The sequence below is a fragment of the Alosa pseudoharengus genome, unplaced genomic scaffold, assembly GCF_046254945.1.
Source record: "Alosa pseudoharengus isolate Yale_2024_CS ecotype anadromous, Long Island Sound unplaced genomic scaffold, YU_APseudo_1.1 YU_APseudo_1.1_scf_23, whole genome shotgun sequence".
Taxonomy (NCBI): domain Eukaryota; kingdom Metazoa; phylum Chordata; class Actinopteri; order Clupeiformes; family Clupeidae; genus Alosa; species Alosa pseudoharengus.
This window is the reverse complement of record NW_027468685.1, coordinates 3,749,142-3,767,964: the sequence shown is the minus strand read 5'-3', so window position 1 is coordinate 3,767,964 and position 18,823 is coordinate 3,749,142. Positions and strand designations below refer to the sequence as shown.

Sequence of the window (18,823 nt, the reverse complement as noted above, 5' to 3'; positions counted from 1 at the left end):
TTTCCCTGGCAGGAGGTCTGTTTTACAGCAATAGTGTCCATCATTTTAGTGTACCAATTTTGGGCTCCACTTATTCTGGGAAAAAAAATATGTCGTCCATGTTTAATAATTCCTTCAAATTTAATGACAGCTTTCAAAGCAACAAGACAAGGTTTAACAACACAAATATTCCCATCAGTGTCCCGGTATTTCACACAGAGGAATAGGGGCCTTGTTCTGGCAGTGTCATTATGTGTAGGCATTTATAAGCATCTTTGTGGATCTCCCATCAAACATATTTGTATGACTGTTGTAGCCTTCATTGGTCAGTAAAATAAAATCTTAAAACAATACCACTGTTCAACTGTTAGTCATTTGATCAGTGCTTGTTTGCAGGGCACCACAAATGACACCCTCCACATCACGTAATGTAAACACGTAAACAGGAACAAAGAGCCGGGCAAGATGTCATTTTCAGGTATCAAACTGCTAACCTTAATGGGTACCCAACATAAAACATTTGACTTTGAATCATTTGTATTGTAAAAACCTACTGGACGTACTGCTGGGCTATTTATGAGAAAACAAATATACACATAATCCTTCACATGGCAGGTCACTGATTGTTTTACTTCTGTTAAATTGTTTTGTTATTGCTTAGTGATAGTGAAAAGATTTCATACTTTAAGCAAAGCAAAACCCTGATAGATATCTCAGCATTCTGCAGACTCATAATAATATAATGAAGCATAACAATTTCATCTAATTGCCAAGCACCTGGAGTCCTACCAAATACTCAACACTTTATTAAAAAAAAAAAAAACAGAAATAAAAAAAAAAATCTGCTTTGAGTGGATCAGCAGAACAAGGGGAGCACATTGCCCTCTTAGTTACAGTTAAAGATTACAGGTCATAGGTCATAGGTCATACAGGTCATATAACAAACAGAAACACAGCAACCAATCCAGTCCTCCCTATGGTCCGATAAAACATTCAAAAGAAATGTGTACACACAAATGTATATTTGTTTCCCACTTGTGTATAACAGCCTAGCCTGCGGATATAGAGGAATCCGATGTGTTTAGAATCTTGTCATTAGTGTGCTGTGCTGTGCTGTGCTGTGCAGTGCGTGGATCTGACCAGTCCCTGGGAGATGGGCATCGACATATCAGCATGGCCGAGTCCCCTGGGTGCAGTGTGAGTCCGTATGCGTGTTTGACCTTGACACTTTGAGAGATATATTCATATTCATATTCATATCTCATGTGTGTGTGTGTGTGTGTGTGTGTGTGTGATATAAAAAATCATCTTCATGTAAAAGTCTTTAAGTGTTTTCTGCAGGTCTACGCTGCTTTGCTTCCGTTGTGGATATGGACGAGCCTCGCTGCCCAGGAGGGGGGGGTGGGGGGGGGGCAGAGGCGGTCACTCCATGCTGTCAGGGTCGGCCTGGGCCATGTATGCGTCGAGCTCGGCGTCCAGGTGCCCTTTGGTCTTGGACATGTAGGCGTCCAGCTGGTTGTCCAACTGCTCCCGCGTCACCTGGGTACTGCGTCCACCCCCGACGGCTCCTCGACCCCGGCCGCGCCCACGGCCACCCCGGCCGGCGAATCCCCCGCGACCGCGCATGCCGCCACCACGTCCTGCACGAGAACGAGAAGAGACGTCACTCACAACACACCTCACTTACTTCTACACAATTCTACACACACAATTTCTATTACACTTTTCTTCTCTATTGATGTGGTGCCACTGGCCAGGTGGTTTTACACATTTTTTATTTATGTTTTAATTTTTATTCGGTAGGTGTGTCCATGTTGTCTATTGTCTTTGGTCAATATTATCTACTGCCTTTGGTCAATGTTGTCTATTATCTTTGGTCAATGTTGTGTCAATGTTGTGTCAATGTTGTGTCAATGTCTATTAGAGCCCGACCGATAAAGGATTTTGAAGGCCGATACCGATACAAATATTTGTTGATTTAAAAATCCGATATATATATATTTTTTCAGAAACGCGCAACAAAACATTAACAGATTTTCCTAACATTAGTTATTTGTAGTTATTTATGAGTATTGACTAAAATAATATGATAATGCATTTTAAAAACAAACTTATTTATTTTTAAATAATATTGTCACAGTGGTTCTGATAAATAAAATGTATAAAAATAGAAACTTAAGATATGAAAGTCTTTTGAACAAAAACACAATATCAACAACAACCAAATCAAAGTTACCAGTATTAAAAGACTTGGTAAGCTTCATAAATATAACTTTGAACTAAGACTTAATAATTACAAAAAATAATGATACATTATTGCTATCATCATCATTTGTATTATCATTAAACAAGATAAAGGTCACTCCTAAATGTTTGAGTGTGCGTGTGTAATATTTGTCCCTATTGCCTTATAAGCTACCTTATAATTACAATGTCAGCTTGCTTATCCCTTTACCTGCACTTTTAAAATTATTTCCATTAAGCTCCATCAAACCATTTTCAATCATCAGTTGCTGCCTGCCTTCTAAAACCTTCTATTTAGTGATCTAAATCCATTATCAGGGTTCCCACACCTTGGTTAAGATCAAATTCAAGGACTTTCCAGGCCCAATATCCTCAAATTCAAGGACCTAATGTATCAATAAATTTCAAGCAAAGGCATGGTTAAATCATGTTACCTCAACAGACCAAGGATACCTTGTCGCAGTTTTCTTTTATTTTTGGTCAGATAGTAGACAGATGGTAGTAGGCCTACTGTATTTTTCATGTTTGTATTTTGCCTAAAACTGAGCTGAAATAAACTTTTCCTAAACAAGTTAAACTCGTTACCATGAACCTGTTGGTTTATTCATCAATATGTTAAATTAAATATTTGGGCAATAAACACTACACGCGGGAAACACGCAGAAATTACGCTGGTTGTGTAGTTCTAACCAACGTAAATCAGGCATACGCATAGGATATTGATCAGAACTGGTGGCGAAATAATGGAAACATGTTAATAAGCGGACGGAATTGTATGGATTTTTTTCCTCAAAAAGAAATTCAAGGACTTTCAAGGACCTCCATTTATTTATGTCTGTTTTGAAAAACTTTCATTTTTTTTTTCAGATTCACAAACTTTCAAGGATTTCAAGGACCCGTGGGAACCCTGATTATGTAACTCGTTAATGCTGCGGCTGAACGACAGTCTGAAACGCACACCTGGCGTCATTGGATTTCACCTTTTACTGTCTATGGATTTCACACACGTGTAAAAGAAAAGCTAACTTTTATGCACAAGCTACGTTTTGCACAAGCTACATTTGATACTTTTTCTCTATGTCTAAATGTTCACTCCTCGCACGTCTAACTTATTTTATTACAGTGCAGGGACTACAGATAACTACAGATATACTAGTTTTAAATACAGTAATCATTACTTTATTTAGGCAGAATAAGTTTGTTGTGGTTTCTGGTTTCCAAGCTCATTAATGTTAACGTTAGCGGTCTTCCACTGATATTCATGGCATTAGCTAGCTGATGAGCCATGATGAACCATAATTTAGCAATGGATAACGTCATACTGCAAATTGTAAAACATACGCTTTCAAAATAACAGGCCGGGGAGAGATGATACGTCTCACTGCTAACTGTCACGCTATTAAAGAAATACATCTTCAGTCACATTGTCAAAAGTTAAAAGGACAGACAGTCAACTACACTGTAACAACGTAACGTAATTACTAGCTAATTCCGCTTCACTCTCGACTTATTTAACAGCAGCAAAACTGGACATTGTTTTCACGAATTTTGTCATGCTTATTTGAGTTAGGAGAACTGATGGGGATGTTCTTTTAATTGTTATTCAAGCAATGTATGTCTCGTGACCAAATCACCATGAACACACTTCACTGATGATCTCACTCGCGGATGACTTGTTCTCTCTGCCCGACTCTTGCTGAATCAGCAGGTTGCAGGATGTGTGGCGCGTTATACACGAGTGTTGCCAGCAGGGACGGTGTAGAGTGCCCTCTGGTGGACAAACTATACAACGCCAACACTCATGACATGGTTGAAGGGTGTTTCGTCCGTTTTTATTTTATTTTTAAAATATTAATTTATCGGCCATTATAAATGCCGATACCGATTGTTTGGAAAATGCCTAATATCGGCCGATAATATCGGCCCGCCGATAATATCGGCCCGCCGATAAATCGGTCGGGCTCTAATGTCTATTGTTTTTTGGTCTGCTGTGTACTGGCTTCTTGGCCAGGGCTCTCTTGTACAATAGATGCAAATCTCAATTGATGGGATTTCTTCCTGGTTAAATAAAGGTAACAGAACGTAAATCTCTCACAGTACCGACTGAGTGTAACAGTCTGCAGGTGTACATTACTACTACCACTACCCACCTCTGCCTCGAGCTCCAGCCCCTCCTCTTCCTGCTCCTCGGCCAATCATCATGGCCCCTCTGCCAGGTCCGCCTCCTCGCTGACGCATGCCCCTCCTCAGGCCTGCTCGCCCAGCGCCCCCACGGCCTCGCATCTGGCCCATGCCTACAGAGACACACACACACACGCACACGCACACACACACGTTAAAACACACCTTACTCAGGCAATCAATAAGTCAAGTTAACAGGCCAGGAAATGCAAGCAATTTATTTAAAAAAAAAAAAAAAAAACACCTGTGTTATCATTCCACACTGTGGTCAATGCAACACAGCGCTTCTTGGAACGTTCACGAATCACACACACACGCACGCACTCTCTCTCTCTCAAGGTCATCACACAGCCAGGGCTCAAAAATGAACCTGCCAAGCGCCAACAGCAAGTAGATGTTTATATCGGCGGCTGAATTACGGCAGGTACTGCGCCACTTTGGCATGCTAATCAACTGTGAGAAACAGGCTACTTCCGTCTGTCACGTTAAACTGTGAGAAACAGGCTACTTCCGTCTGTCACGTTAAACTGGCTTGAAACAGGCTACTTCCGTCTGTCACGTTAACCTGTGAGAAACAGGCTACTTCCGTCTGTCACGTTAAACTGGCTTGAAACAGGCTACTTCCGTCTGTCACGTTAACCTGTGAGAAACAGGCTACTTCCGTCTGTCACGTTAAACTGTGAGAAACAGGCTACTTCCGTCTGTCACGTTAACCTGTGAGAAACAGGCTACTTCCGTCTGTCACGTTAACCTGTGAGAAACAGGCTACTTCCGTCTGTCACGTTAAACTGTGAGAAACAGGCTACTTCCGTCTGTCACGTTAACCTGTGAGAAACAGGCTACTTCCGTCTGTCACGTTAAACTGTGAGAAACAGGCTACTTCCGTCTGTCACGTTAAACTGTGAGAAACAGGCTACTTCAGTCTGTCACGTTAACCTGGCGTGAAACAGGCTACTTCCGTCTGTCACGTTAAACTGGCTTGAAATCTCCCTTAGCCGTTACATGTGTCTGCTGAGAAAACAAATAGTTCCCCACACAAATAGCACTTTGAAGTTTCAGATGCTGCACAGAAACGTAGGCTATTACTTCCTTACTTTCACTTTCAGTGAAGTTCCATTTCGATAGCGAACGGACTAGCCTTCTCACGGAAGTCATTAGGCCTATAGGCTACAAAATGATTGGACCTCCAGTCTTATAAGAGCCCAGCACACACATTGTGGCTAGTCCAGGACTAGTAAGCATGGATACTCAAAAGATTGTACACTCTTCACTTTAGCCTATCACATTAGTGTGGTGAGGTTATTTCTCAAAGTCAAAGTCAGCTTTATCGTCAACTTCACATATACTAGACATGCAGAATAATTGAAATTGCGCTTCTCACTATCCTATGGTGAAGAAGAAAAAAATGCAACAGATAAGACAAGAAGTGCTTTATTTCTCCACCTTGGTTGTAGAAGTCAGGATGTCATTTGACACACATTTGATCTAAAATTGTGCTCATCAAACTCCAATTGACTCCAATTGATTAAGTGCGTATAATGAGGGGAGACTACAGTGGAAAGTTCCGCACAGGGCCAAAGTGCATGGCAGCACAATATGGTCTGGTTTAGAACCAGCCGCTCAGAACACCTTGGGGCCTAAAGCTGGCCCTTCAAGTCCTCAGCTGCTTGTGTGAAGACCCGAGCTTGTCACTCATTGTTCGCCTTTATTACAATGACAAACAGAGGGGTCATTCCACGTCAATTCAACCAGGTCAGGGCCCATGCACTTAGGTCTCAAAAAATTCTGAAAAAAGGAATCTTCTGAAGGCCTAAACAGAGCCCAGCCAAAAAATCCAATAACATTTTGATCAACTCTGAGGAACAGCTAAGACCATGCAGGATCATCCAGACCAAACGTGACGATTTTGCTACATACTATTCCTATTTATGTACCAGCATGCAACATGTGAGCCTCCTACATGGTTTAGTTCTTGTGCAATGGGCTTGTGAACTTTGACAAAAAAAGAGGCCAAACAAAATCGACACCCCCCTCCCTCCGTAAAACTGGCTGTATCTTGGAAAGTATTGATCTTACATAAAAGTAATTTTACAGTGCGTCTCCTGAGTAACATAGGTACACCTGGTAATTTTTTGAGTGTGTGGGCCCTGGTTGAATTGACGTGGAATGACCCAAAGGGGAGATTCCAAACTCTTCTGTCCCCACAACTACACAGCAACACTTCACAGCGATGACATGGCCATGCACTAATAGGCCTCATCTATATAAATAATTAGTGCACTGATAATGCACTAATAGGCCTCGTCTATATGAATAATTAGTGCACTAATAATGCACTAATAGGCCTCTTCTATATGAATAATTAGTGCACTAATAATGCACTAATAGGCCTCTTCTATATTAATAATTAGTGCACTAAAAATGCACTAATAGGCCTCTTTTATATGAATAATTAGTGCACTAATAGGCCTCGTCTATATGGATAATGTTGAAGTAACATAGCCATGCACTAATAGGACTCTTCTATATGAATAATCATAGCCATGCACTAATAGGCCTTGTCTATATGAATAATGCACTAATAGGACTCGTCTATATGAATAATGTTGAATAAACATGGCCATGCACTAATAGGCCTTGTCTATATTATGGATAATGTTGAATAGACAGGTGATCTAAGTCTACCACTGCACTGACTAATGTGTTTATTATGTGTGTGATAAAATTATAAAATGACCAGAGGCGTTTTCTCTGGTTGACAGACAGTTCCACCTGCAGCGGTGTTAGAGGGGTGATCTGAGGTGCTGACAAGCCCAGCAGGAGAACCCTAACTGGGGCTGCGCTCACAGGAAACCTCCCAGGGGGCTCCAGCAGCTGGATCTCAGCCAGAGCACAGCATGAAGGAGCAGCTGCTGTGGCCTCTCAACACTGACAGCCCTCTGGCCTGCACAACATCACACACCAGCACCACCACACCCACCTCATAACACACTCACACAACATCACACACCACACTCACCTCATAACACACACAACATCACACACCAGCACTCAACCACCACACCCACCTCATAACACACTTACACAACATCACACACCACACTCACCTCATAACACACACAACATCACACACCAGCACTCAACCACCACACCCACCTCATAACACACTTACACACCAGCACTCAACCACCACACTGAAGAGATGAAGAAAGAGAGAGAGAGAGAGAGAGAGAGAGAGAGAGAGAGAGAGAGAGAGAGAGCAAGATGGGGGGGTATTTAAACAAACAAACAAAGTCCATATTGTTTCTTGGTGTTTTAAGTCCCCAACGTCGTGTTCAAGGCAGCGCTACCTGGTCCTGGACCTGGCTAGGGTTAGGAATGGGTTAGGACTAGGGTTAAGCATGGGTTAGGGCTAGAGTTAGGCATGGGTTAGGGTTAGGCATGGGTTAATGTTAGGGCTAGGGGTTAATGTTAGGGCTAGGATTAGGCATGGGTTAAGGTTAGGGCTAGGGTTGGGTTAAGGTTAGGGTTAGGGTTAGGGTTAGGTGCCTTAAAGTCAACGGTGGCAGCGCTGCCTGGAAGACAACGTTGGGGGCTTAAAACACCATCGAGCGTCTATATCCCCGAGTCTGTTACTAGCCTCTCCAGTGAGAGTGCTCCATCATCTTTGCCCGAGGGAGAGAGAAAGAGCACGCAGACGAGAGAGATAGAAAGAGAGAGGGCGAAAACAAGCGCCCCTGCTGTCGGTGTCCGAGTGCGGACTGACCTCTGAAGACGAGGGCTCCCCTCATGCCCACTCCTCGGCCGCCGCGTGCCCTCAGTCCTCCTCCGCGCGCCGCTCCTCTCAGCCCGCCTACGACGAAGCCTCGACCCCCGGCGAAGCCTCGACCCCCGGCGAAACCTCGGCCCCCGGCGAAGCCTCGGCCCCCGGCGAAACCTCGGCCCCCGCCGACCCCACGCATCATCAGGGCCCCCACCGGACGGCCCAGACGCGCCTGGATGTTGCTCTTACCCAGGCGCTGCTTCAGGCTCTGAGGGATGGGAGGGAGAACACACACACAGTAAGTAAAGGTGGGGAGAGACACAGGTCATATCTAGTTTTTCTGCATGCCAGCACTGGTGTGGTGTGGTGTGGTGTGGTGTGGTGTGGGGTGGTGTGGTGTGGTGTGGTGTGGTGTGGTGTGGTGTGGGGTGGGGTGGTGTGGGGTGGTGTGGGGTGGTGTGTGCGATCAGGGGATGGAAAGGGGTTTTAAAATGCAGCTGGAGACAAGTCCAATGGCTTCCTGGGTAATCTGTTTGTTCTCCTGTGTTGTGTGTTGGATGATAGAGTGTCCCATCAGCATCAGATCATAACACACAGACATCAACATCAGCAACAACAGAATGCCGTGCTGACCCACTATTGGGAAAGTATTAATATGCTCCTCAGTGACCAGAGAGCTTAAATACCTGCTCGTTTCTCAGCCCTACACAGGTAGATAAGACAGCTACTCCAATTCCAAAAACCCCTTTCATGTTATATTAAAGGAGTAACGTCGGAATGTTGGGAAATGAACGAAAGAATATCTGGGGTCATTGAATTCAACATAGAATTTTAGAACCTTCACACTGTTTCCCATACATTGACTTATTTGTGGCGGCCCACCACAATATCAACACTGACCACCACACAATGATTTTCCATGTTATGCTATTTAAATAGGATGGAATTCATTCATTGTAGAGCTATGTGCACCTTTGCACAGCCTCTCCTTGTCTCTCAACAAACCTACATGCTTAAATCGGCATCATAACCACGCTGCGCTAGTTTGTTAAAAACTGTTGCATTAAAAGTTAATTCTGCAAACCTACCACCACAAATAGAATTCAATTCTGTGGGAAACACTGCTTCTATAGAGTCCCGAAGCCATGACGTAGCGTTGCCAAGGCAGCAATTTCACTGGATCTAAACAAATCAATCTACCATTAGAAATCACCATAGCGTTGGCTTTCTTAATCTATTTTAATAATTTTACAACGTTTCTAAGACGTTAGTATATTTTTTTACACTGTAGGAATCACATACTACAACATATATTCATACCAACACGATCAAATTCGTGACTACAGAGTTTTATTTTAGCATGGGTTTCCTCCGTAAAAGAGACCTGCATGTAACTTCACAGCATGCGGTTAAAATCCTTAAATTCACGCACGTGTTTTGCCTTTATTTTTTTGGCAAAAAACTTCGCTCTTAACAGCCGCCAGTCTTTGAGAAGACGTGAAATATCCACTGGAATTTTCTTTCTTTCTATTACACCTGCCATGGAATCCGTGTTATGTGGCTAAGCTGCTGCCTAGCAGGTAAAACATGTTTAAATGGATATATTTATTTTTATTAGCTAGAAATGATGCCACATGTCTCCATTCAATGCTATTTATGCCACTTTGAAAGTTTGTTTAGATCCAGTGATTCTACCGTCATGGAAACGCTACGTCACACTTCGGGACTCTATAGACCCTTTCATGGAATTTTCATTATCAGCATCATAGTTGGCCCCACAAGACTTCCTTTTTAACATTCCATATGTTATCTTAATGCAGAGGAAGTAGATTGGGGCCCAAATAGAATGTTCAAGCATTGTTTTTGTTTACCTTGTTGAAAGGGTCCATTGTTGCGGAACGGAATCTTATGTTAGAATGTTCAAAAACAGAACACTGAGCTTAGTAACAGGGCTGGGCAGGCCAGGCATGCATCTGAAATGCAGGCGCTAAAGTGAGTGCCAGAGGACCTGGTTTCAGCATCTCCAGGACTGCTGAGTTCTTCAAACCCCACCCCACCCCACCAAACAAACTCTGATAGTTCAGGTTGGTCATAGCGCAATGGTATCGGCACACAGTCAGATTTCATACCAGGCACTGAACCCCACGAGTCATGTCTACAACATGTGACCGCTGATATGAGGGCCAAAGGTGCTCTGAGACAACTACATACACACACAGAGTTTATCAGTCTGGTCAATGAGCGCACTATTCAATCATCTTACACCGTGTCCAAACCGCATGCATTGTGAGTGAGCGTTAGCAAAAAAATCAGTTTGATTACATGTGTATTATTTGTCAATCATCTTAGTCTTCTCTTGCTTAACTAAACCTGCGTCTAGCTACAGCACGGCCGGTTAGCTCTCTCATCTGTTTTACGAGGATTTCAAAACGTGATCTACATGCTGTGGACGTTCTCTTCGCCTAGTTTGTGATATAGCCTAAAAGTCAACCAAACAAGTCTTGCTAGATAAGTGACATGACCAAGTAACTATCTTGTTACACTAGCTTACAATATCTACCTCACCATCTTACATCTTAACTTTTAAACAGTGACCCTGGTCGGATTCAATAAACATCACAACAGCATAGCTAACACAGGACACTAACCTTGTTAGCAATATCTAAAACAGTTAAATAAGTGAGTTAATTGGGTAACTTGGAGCAAACAAATGTCAATTTTTTGAAGCGACAAACGACAGGTGAAGAGCGAATTCCCAAATATGTGACCAGGGGCTTAGGGACATTGGCATCATCGTGCTGTGTCTCCCCCGACCCGTACCCTACAGCGGCGGCGGCGGCTGTAGCGACTGTGGGCTTGTCTCACCTGAAGACGACCCACCTGCTTGTGGTGGAGGGCGGCCTGTACGGAGGGCCGGTTCTCCATCTGCTGGGCCAGGCGTCGGTTCCGCGCGCTGGCCGCGTGATGCTGCTGCAGGCTGGCGCGGATGCTCACGGCGCTCGGCGGCTTGGTCTTCAGCATGTTTGTGAAGCTTGGAGGTGGGGAAGGGTGGGGACAGGAGAAGAGCAGGAGGGAGAGAGAGAGAGAGAGAGAGAGAGAGAGTGAGGGGGAGAGAGAGAGGTGGAGAGAGAGAGAGGGAGGGAGAGAGAGAGAGAGGTGGAGAGAGAGAGGTGGAGAGAGAGAGGGAGGGAGAGAGAGGTGGAGGAGAGGGAGAGAGAAAAAGAGGGGGATAGAAGGAAAGGAGAGAGGGAGGAGGGGGGGGGCAGTGGAGGGAGGGTTCCATATCAAATCATTTCACACACACACACACACACACACCAAGGACGTAGTCACGGGCAGCCCATGGCGTAGTCAGGCAATGCCCACTTTGTTTTTTGTGTTCTGTTTTGTCTGTTTAATCTCTCTCTCTCTCTCTCTGTGTGTGTGAGGTCTAGACACCCCGGCTAAACCAGCATATAAAGAGAGCTGTGAATGGGACAGACAAACGAGAAAAGAGCAGGAGAGACCCTGTGAAGAGACAACGGAGACACAGAGGAGACGAGAAAAGAGCAGGAGACGAAGGAGAGACACAGAGCAGGAGAGAAAAGAGCAGGAGACGAAGGATAGACACAGAGGAGACGAGAAAAGAGGAGGCGAGAAAAGAGCAGGAGACGAAGGATAGACACAGAGCAGGAGAGAAAAGAGCAGGAGACGAAGGATAGACACAGAGGAGACGAGAAAAGAGGAGGCGAGAAAAGAGCAGGAGACGAAGGATAGACACAGAGGAGGCGAGAAAAGAGGAGGCGAGAAAAGAGCAGGAGACGAAGGATAGACACAGAGGAGGCGAAATGGAGAAAGATGGAGAGCTAAGAGCAGACGAGGACATTGTTTGACAGTTGACAGAAGAGAGCGAGAGAGAAAGGGGGAAAGTGGATAAGAAGGAAAGCGGCTGGAAAAGTTAAAGAGAGAACACTTCAGAGTTCCACAGTTCAGAGAAAAACAAAACAGATGAAGGAAGAAAGAAAGACTAAGGGAAAGTGAAAAGTGTAGGTAAAACACTGTTAGAAAGAGAAAATGAGAGAGAGAGAGAGAGAGAAAGAGAGAGAGAGGGATGAGAGTGTGACGGCCACTTACAGGTCTCCACCTCGCCGTGGAGGGCTACAGGGGTTGGAGACCCAGGACTGGGGGGGGTGTCTGGCCACCCAGCCTCTTACAGCCCAGACCGTGCCGGACCGCACTCCTCGCCTCCCCAGTCCAGTGAGGGGACACCGCAGCAGGGGGTCATCAGGAGCCCGAGGGGATGGATGGATGGCGAGAGAGGACGCCGGAGATGGCCACGTCCAGGCTAGGACTGGGTGCCTTTGTTTGGGGTGCGAGACATGAAGTCGAGGAGGGGAGAAAAGACAGCAGAGATGAGGAAAGGATAGGGGGGGGGAAAGAGAGAGAGATAGAGAGAGACGGAGACAGAAAAGAGTGTGTGAGAGAGAGAGTTTGCGAGAGGGCAGGGAAAAGCTGGAGGAGGACCACACTGGGCATCCTCCCTCCACGGTGTCTCACGTTTGCAACTTTCCATTCCCAAGGTCGAGGAAGCCCACTGAGCGTAGGGGGCAGCATCTTACCTCATTACACCAGATCACCTTGACCCTCTCATCACACTTATGTGTGTGCACTGCTAAACAGAGCTCGCTCACTCCTCGGGAGAAGTGCAGCTCATCTATAGCCATTTCAAAGCCATACAGCTTTTACCAATCAGCCTTTACCAATAAGCATTATTTCTACATGACCGGACCACCCATTGCCATGGGTCATCTCGTCTAAGCAGTGCACAGGATGTGGGCACTCTAGCGTCCATGACGGGTCTGGTATGGCCCTTCTGTGACTTCCAAAGTACGCCATCTTGCCGCGGCTCTCTACGTATCTCTAGGTCTGTTCTCTCCCGTCAATAAAAGCTGTCGGGGTGCGTGGCGCCTCACCGCTCGTTCAGGGACACCTTGGTGGTGCTTTTCAGCACGACTTTTTGAGATGAAGGAGCACTCATTTTAGCTTCGATCTTGCTGGGAGATTCCTGTGAAGGAGACAGTAACAGTTAACGTTAATGATGACTAACCTTAACAGCTTGAACAGAACAATGAAGACAGAAGTAGTCCACATTACCTTTGACAGATGTCGGTCACTGACAAATATCTTACACCTTATCTAATACCTTAGCAAATCAATCTATGCTATGCACGTAGCGTCTACTGAAGTATGACACGCCCAGACATGTCATTCTTCCAGAAACATTAACGTTAGCTAGCTAGAAACGAAACTTAGTCAGATTCGCCAACAACCAAAGGAAACACAACTTAGCTACGACAGACAGCTAATTTTATCATATAACGTTAGGACATTTCTATGCAATATGGATCATAACATTACGTAATCTTCTTAACCATGTAACATGCTAGCTGCATAGCTCTGCCAAGTTGTCTTGGATACCAAGACTCATAAGCTAAACACCTCCATCACAGATGTATAGCATCTATTTCTAATCAACCAAATATAGCTCCAGCCAAGTGAGTAAAACAGTAAAATACTTACGTGGAAGAATTTTCTAGACGAAACCGCTGAGATGTGATCTGTTTGAGACAGAAGTGCCAAAGAGTGTGCTCGCCAGTCAGTTTATCTGAGCTAACGTTTATGTAACGTTAGCGATCCAGTTATCACGAGGTACCTGAACGACATCGACTAAAGAATGCGCTGCCAGCAAACAGAAGCAACGCCACGAATATTGTTCTTTCGTTTGGTGTTATTTTACAAGTTGTAAGAATAACACAGGCGAAATCTAGAGAGTTGCGCTGGCCAGCTGCTGCTCTCCTCCCATTCAAAACAAAATGGTGCTAATCCCTTGTGTGTGTGTATGACCCGACAGAGGAAAATGGAGTGGTTCACGTTGACGCCAGACGTCGCGAGAATCACATGCACCACAAGGAAACATGGCGGCAGTAGCTGTGGTGGAAACCCCTTCGGGTAAAGATGCCTTAGCCGAAGGTCTGTTTGACCTCTTGCAACCTGCTGTCCAGCAGCTCGATTTACATGTGCACTCAGTAAGGTATGTGCAATGTTGCTGGGATCAAGGTAGTAAATTATTATGTTCTCAAGATGCTATTGTCATTTTCCAACACAGTACGCTAACTTGCTAGCATTCTAGCTGTCATATGACAGATCTCGTGATTATGCGAAACCTGGGCGAAATGTCAATAACAAATGTTTAACATTACTCATGCGTCTACCTCTTCAGTGGAAGGGTGACATTATGTGAATATATTGTATTCTACGTTATGTACTGTATTGTACAAAGGTCTTAGGCCGCCAGTAGATTTGTTGGTTTAACAATGTGATGATAACGTAACGTAACGTCTCTTTCTGTTTATGAGAACACCACCAGAAGTACACAAAAGGGTGTAACGTCACTTGATTTGTTGCTCAGTGTTATGATAACCAATCTGGCAAAGGGGGACACTATTGATGGAGCCTTCTGTTTCTGGTTCTCATTTATTGGTGAAGTGGGAAGGAGATGATAATGCTTTGAAAGATTGAAGACCTCATCGAGTAGTTACAGGGGCAAAAAAGCTCATTGCTCGGCTTCACTGGGAAGGCTAACTCAGACTATGAGAGGCCACACAAGATGTACAGTAGGCCACAGGGTCTGTTTCAAGACGAGCCACAGTGAAGTCAGCAGCTGATCTCAAGATCCCCTTCACAGCCTGAGGCTAACAGAGACTATGAGGGGCCACAGAAGATGTGCAATACATCTCAGGTTGACTCTCCGCATTGCATTCTGCCAAGATGCTCATTACACCACAGGATCAGGTTCTGGGTGAGCCACAGTCAGTGAGGGAAGTTGGCATCTCATCACAGCTGGATCTGCCAGCAGCCTATGGTGGGCTGGCCTGGGCTGGGCAGGGCAGAGCAGGCCTGACTGTGGTCTGGGTGGGGAACTACGACTCCATCAACAGCTTCCCCACGTGTTGAGATTGGTCATTATAACACTGCTAAAACAAGAAAAACCCAGTGGTGACCTAAGACTGAAATGGGATTGGAACCAGAGCAAAAACTACATTTTTGTTATGTTTTTAATTCTGAATACTATATTATCTTATTATTAGATTATAGTATTTTAATAAGAGCAGTAAACATACACATACTGTTCCAGCAAAATATGTAATGTGGATGTAAGACTTTTGCACAGCACTACCAAAATGTTTAGATAACCTATGTGTTATTGTCTTTCTGTCACTAGGGAGAGCCAAGTGGAGCTTCGGGAACATATTGACAATTTGGCTACAGGTACGTTGGGTTTAGGTTCCTGCAAACTTTCATGTATGTGCATTTTTTAACCAATAATTATTAGAATCACTCAGTGTGTACACTTCTGAGACGCTCTCTCTCTCTACTTAGAATTGTGTAGAATCAATGAACACCAGAAGGTGGCGCTAGACCTAGACCCATATGTCAAGAAACTGCTGAATGCGCGACGTAGAGTGGTACTGGTCAACAACATTCTTCAGAATGCGCAGGTTTGTGAAATTATTCCTGAGATTTTTTTAACAGTGCACTAAACATTCCTAAAATTCCGTCTGGATATTCAAAGTATCTATCAATCAAGCTGCAAGTTTTATAGGTTCAAGGTCATGAACCTTGATGCGGCTATCAATCAAGCTGTCTGTCTGTCTGTCTATCTGTCTATCTATCTATCTATCTATCTATCTATCTATCTATCTATCTATCTATCTATCTAAATGTCTATCTACATGTCTGTCTGTCAGTCTATCAGAGTACATACCAGAGTGGATACCATTTTGCTGTCTAATGCTTAAAATGTTTTCCTCAAATAAAATGTTTAATTGTTCAGTTGCAATTTAGCGGTTTCAGTGGACATGGCCACACATGGCATCACCCTGTCTGCTTCTTGGGTCATTGCAGACAGCACTCTAGCAGAGGGTTAAAGCGGAGTAATCAAGGATCTTTGACTCTAGCATCTAACCCAACACAGGGGCAGCCGTGGCCTACTGGTTAGTGCTTCGGACTTGTAACCGGAGGGTCGCCGGTTCGAACCCCGACCAGTAGGCACGGCTGAAGCACACCTAACCCCTCACTGCTCCCTGAGCGCCGCTGTTGTTGCAGGCAGCTCACTGCGCCGGGATTAGTGTGTGCTTCACCTCACTGTGTGTTCACTGTGTGCTGAGTGTGTTTCACTAATTCACGGATTGGGATAAATGCAGAGACCAAATTTCCCTCACGGGATCAAAAGAGTATACACGGGTTTCCCGTTTACCAACAAAACTAAATGTGCGCGCAGCCATGGGGCAGAAGACGCTTGGTGGCCGTCCACAACGTTATAAACTTAACCTAAATAGTCGGCTGCTGTAAGGTACAATCGGATTTTATTGTATACCAATCAATGATAATAACATCTCATTTCAGACTATATTTCAAAGTTTGCCGTTCATTTGCATTATTAATATAACATCATATTTTGTCATTTTTGGCGAAGACATGCGTTAGGGATATTGAACATATTTAATATTCTCTAACCATCGTGATTTCGAATTGGTGCAGTTTTCAGCACAAAAACTCATTTTATTCTTTTGCTCTTTTGCATTGCTCTATGCTGTTCTATGGTGCTTTCTGCCTCTTGGATGTGCATGCATGTTTTCGTGACGTTGCATAGAAATCCATGTATATAAACTTAAACTTAAACTTAAACACCTCATTCACTGTTTGAACCATCTCCACCTCTCTTCACAGGAGCGTTTGCGGCGGCTCAACCACAACGTTGCCAAGGAAACGGCACGCAGGAAGACCATGCTCGAGACGTCGGGTGCATTCACACCTCGTTCTCCCAGCAAGCCTTGATGCGGTTCATCTTCTCACCTCCAGAGACTGAGATTGCACCCTAATACCCTTTCTTGAGTTTGTAAGCCCCCAGCAGCAGGCTCCCGTGGAGCACGGTGTGACATAAATCAGCCACAAGAGGGCGCCAGACACAAAGAATTCTGACCATGGGCTGTGTCACTGTTAAAAAACTCACCCATGTGCTTGCTGGTTGCCCGGGTAGCGCATGTGTGGCTGTGACATGGTGATCTATTTTGAAACAGTGACATAGCTGTTTTAAAATGTATTTCCATGATCTTAGAATTAGCAATGTTAAACTTCATCATTTGGGATATTGTATTTTGCCACAACAGGGAGTTGTGAACAACTAAATGTTGTAGAAATGGGTATTTGTGTTTTTTTGGCAGCTTGATTAATAATGCTGATTAACTTTAATTTAATTCAGGATGTGCATGCATGATGTACCTTTTTGCTAAGCCAGTGTGATCTGTGACCCATGTGTGTGGAACAGTCTTACATTAAACACTGTCTCAGTTTGTAGAGATTCTTTAACAATGACATTTTTGTATGTTGCAATCTGCTGAAACAGTGTGAAGACTCACACAGTTGTTGTGTGTGTTTCTGGGCAGTGCTCCACCAGAGTGTTTGTTTTCTGTTGTTTGGTTTGCTTTCCAAGCTGCTGTCTTGCTCTCCAGCTCCACATTGATGACTTGTCAGCCTCGTCGTTTGTTTCCTCCATGTCGTCATGCTCTCAAACACGCCTATCTCCAACCCCAACTGCAGCGCAGATCTTCTTGTTGAAGGTGTTCAAGTATACGTGTCAGTCAGGTTGGGAAGGATCAATGGAGGATAAATGAGCAGTGATACAAATATTGCACAATAAAAGTATTTCATGACCTTGAACCTATAAAACTTGCAGCATGTGTATATTATTTCATAATCTCAATGATTTAGCAATACAGGTTATGGCTGGATGGTGTTGTTGGGGTACGGTGCATTACGCAGTGCTCTGCCCTGTGTGCATGTTTTATTTAGTGACCCAGTGTAGATGAGCAAAGAGTTGCACTCCCTCTGTTGTTGAGACCAGAGGAAGCAGACATTGAATTTAACAAGTGGCCATGGGATGGTTGCAGTCTGAGCGCTATACTGCAAAAGGAGCTAACTGGCTAATCCAAGTAAGTGCAAGTGGCCATGGGATGGTTGCAGTCTGAGCGCTATACTGCAAAAGGAGCTAACTGGCTTATCCAAGTAAGTGCAGCCGCTGGTTTCAAAAGAGCATGTCACGGTGATGTGTTCTTGTAGAGATCTGTGGTATTCTCTCAAAGTTAATCTGGATGAACCACTGATCTCGCTTCATATACAGCCCAGATCTGTGGTATTCTCTCAAAGTTAATCTGGATGAACTACTGATCTCACTTCATATACAGCCCATTGCTCATCTGTCCAGCCAGACATTGGTTAAGGCAGCAGCATGATAAAATGGTCTAACTTTTTTTTAATTTTTTTTTTATTTTTTATAAAGTAACAGACCTGCCACAACATTCTATTGGAGGCATTTCTCACTGGGGATCCTTCACCTTGAGTGCTGCAGACGGGCAGGCCGGCTGGGTTAATTGAATCTGGAGTAAAATGTGAGGTATGTGCGCCTCCAATGTAAATAAAGAATGTTTTGTAAGAAGAGAAGAGCGGGGGGCAGCTTAGGGTGACCTCTCGGACCGAGCAATAAAGGAACAGACGAAGGAGACGTTTAGGAGAGAGGTCAAAAGATGCCCAGACAAAAAGAGAACTCAGAACAGTGGA

The 18,823-nt window shown here is 44.3% G+C and overlaps 2 protein-coding genes across 3 annotated transcripts; one reads left to right on the top strand and one right to left on the bottom strand.

Annotated features, from left to right (window-relative positions):
* Positions 1–101: 101 nt before the first annotated feature.
* On the bottom strand, positions 102–14,039 carry chtopa (chromatin target of PRMT1a). Of its 2 annotated transcripts, none has more exons than XM_076301139.1 (6): positions 13,727–14,039; positions 13,120–13,211; positions 11,048–11,198; positions 8,171–8,435; positions 4,374–4,517; positions 102–1,619 (listed from the first exon to the last, which is right to left on the bottom strand). In XM_076301139.1, exons 2-6 carry the CDS (start codon positions 13,182–13,184, stop codon positions 1,402–1,404), a joined length of 843 nt encoding a protein of 280 aa, XP_076157254.1. In that variant the 5' UTR covers positions 13,185–13,211; positions 13,727–14,039; the 3' UTR covers positions 102–1,401. The 2 variants fall into 2 exon arrangements, with proteins under 2 accessions (XP_076157254.1, XP_076157253.1); XM_076301138.1 differs by having other exon boundaries at positions 11,033–11,198; positions 13,727–14,038.
* A 50-nt stretch (positions 14,040–14,089) lies between these two features.
* snapin (SNAP associated protein) lies at positions 14,090–17,935 on the top strand. The gene is made up of 4 exons (XM_076301140.1): positions 14,090–14,237; positions 15,429–15,475; positions 15,587–15,705; positions 16,937–17,935. The coding sequence occupies exons 1-4, from the start codon at positions 14,122–14,124 to the stop codon at positions 17,042–17,044; spliced, it is 390 nt and encodes a 129-aa protein (XP_076157255.1). The 5' UTR covers positions 14,090–14,121; the 3' UTR covers positions 17,045–17,935.
* The last annotated feature ends 888 nt before the right edge of the window (positions 17,936–18,823 follow it).

Bases quoted from the DNA above. Each gene is read 5' to 3' on its own strand.
- chtopa (XM_076301138.1), bottom strand. From the start codon at position 13,184: ATGAGTGCTCCTTCATCTCAAAAAGTCGTGCTGAAAAGCACCACCAAG. The intron at 11,199-13,119 runs GTGAGGCGCCAC...CCCACCTCCAAG, and splicing joins AAGGTGTCCCTGAACGAGCG to CTTCACAAACATGCTGAAGA. The intron at 4,518-8,170 runs GTCAGTCCGCAC...GTGTCTCTGTAG, and splicing joins GGGAGCCCTCGTCTTCAGAG to GCATGGGCCAGATGCGAGGC.
- snapin (XM_076301140.1), top strand. From the start codon at position 14,122: ATGGCGGCAGTAGCTGTGGTGGAAACCCCTTCGGGTAAAGATGCCTTA. The intron at 14,238-15,428 runs GTATGTGCAATG...TTCTGTCACTAG, and splicing joins TTACATGTGCACTCAGTAAG to GGAGAGCCAAGTGGAGCTTC. The intron at 15,476-15,586 runs GTACGTTGGGTT...CTCTCTACTTAG, and splicing joins TATTGACAATTTGGCTACAG to AATTGTGTAGAATCAATGAA.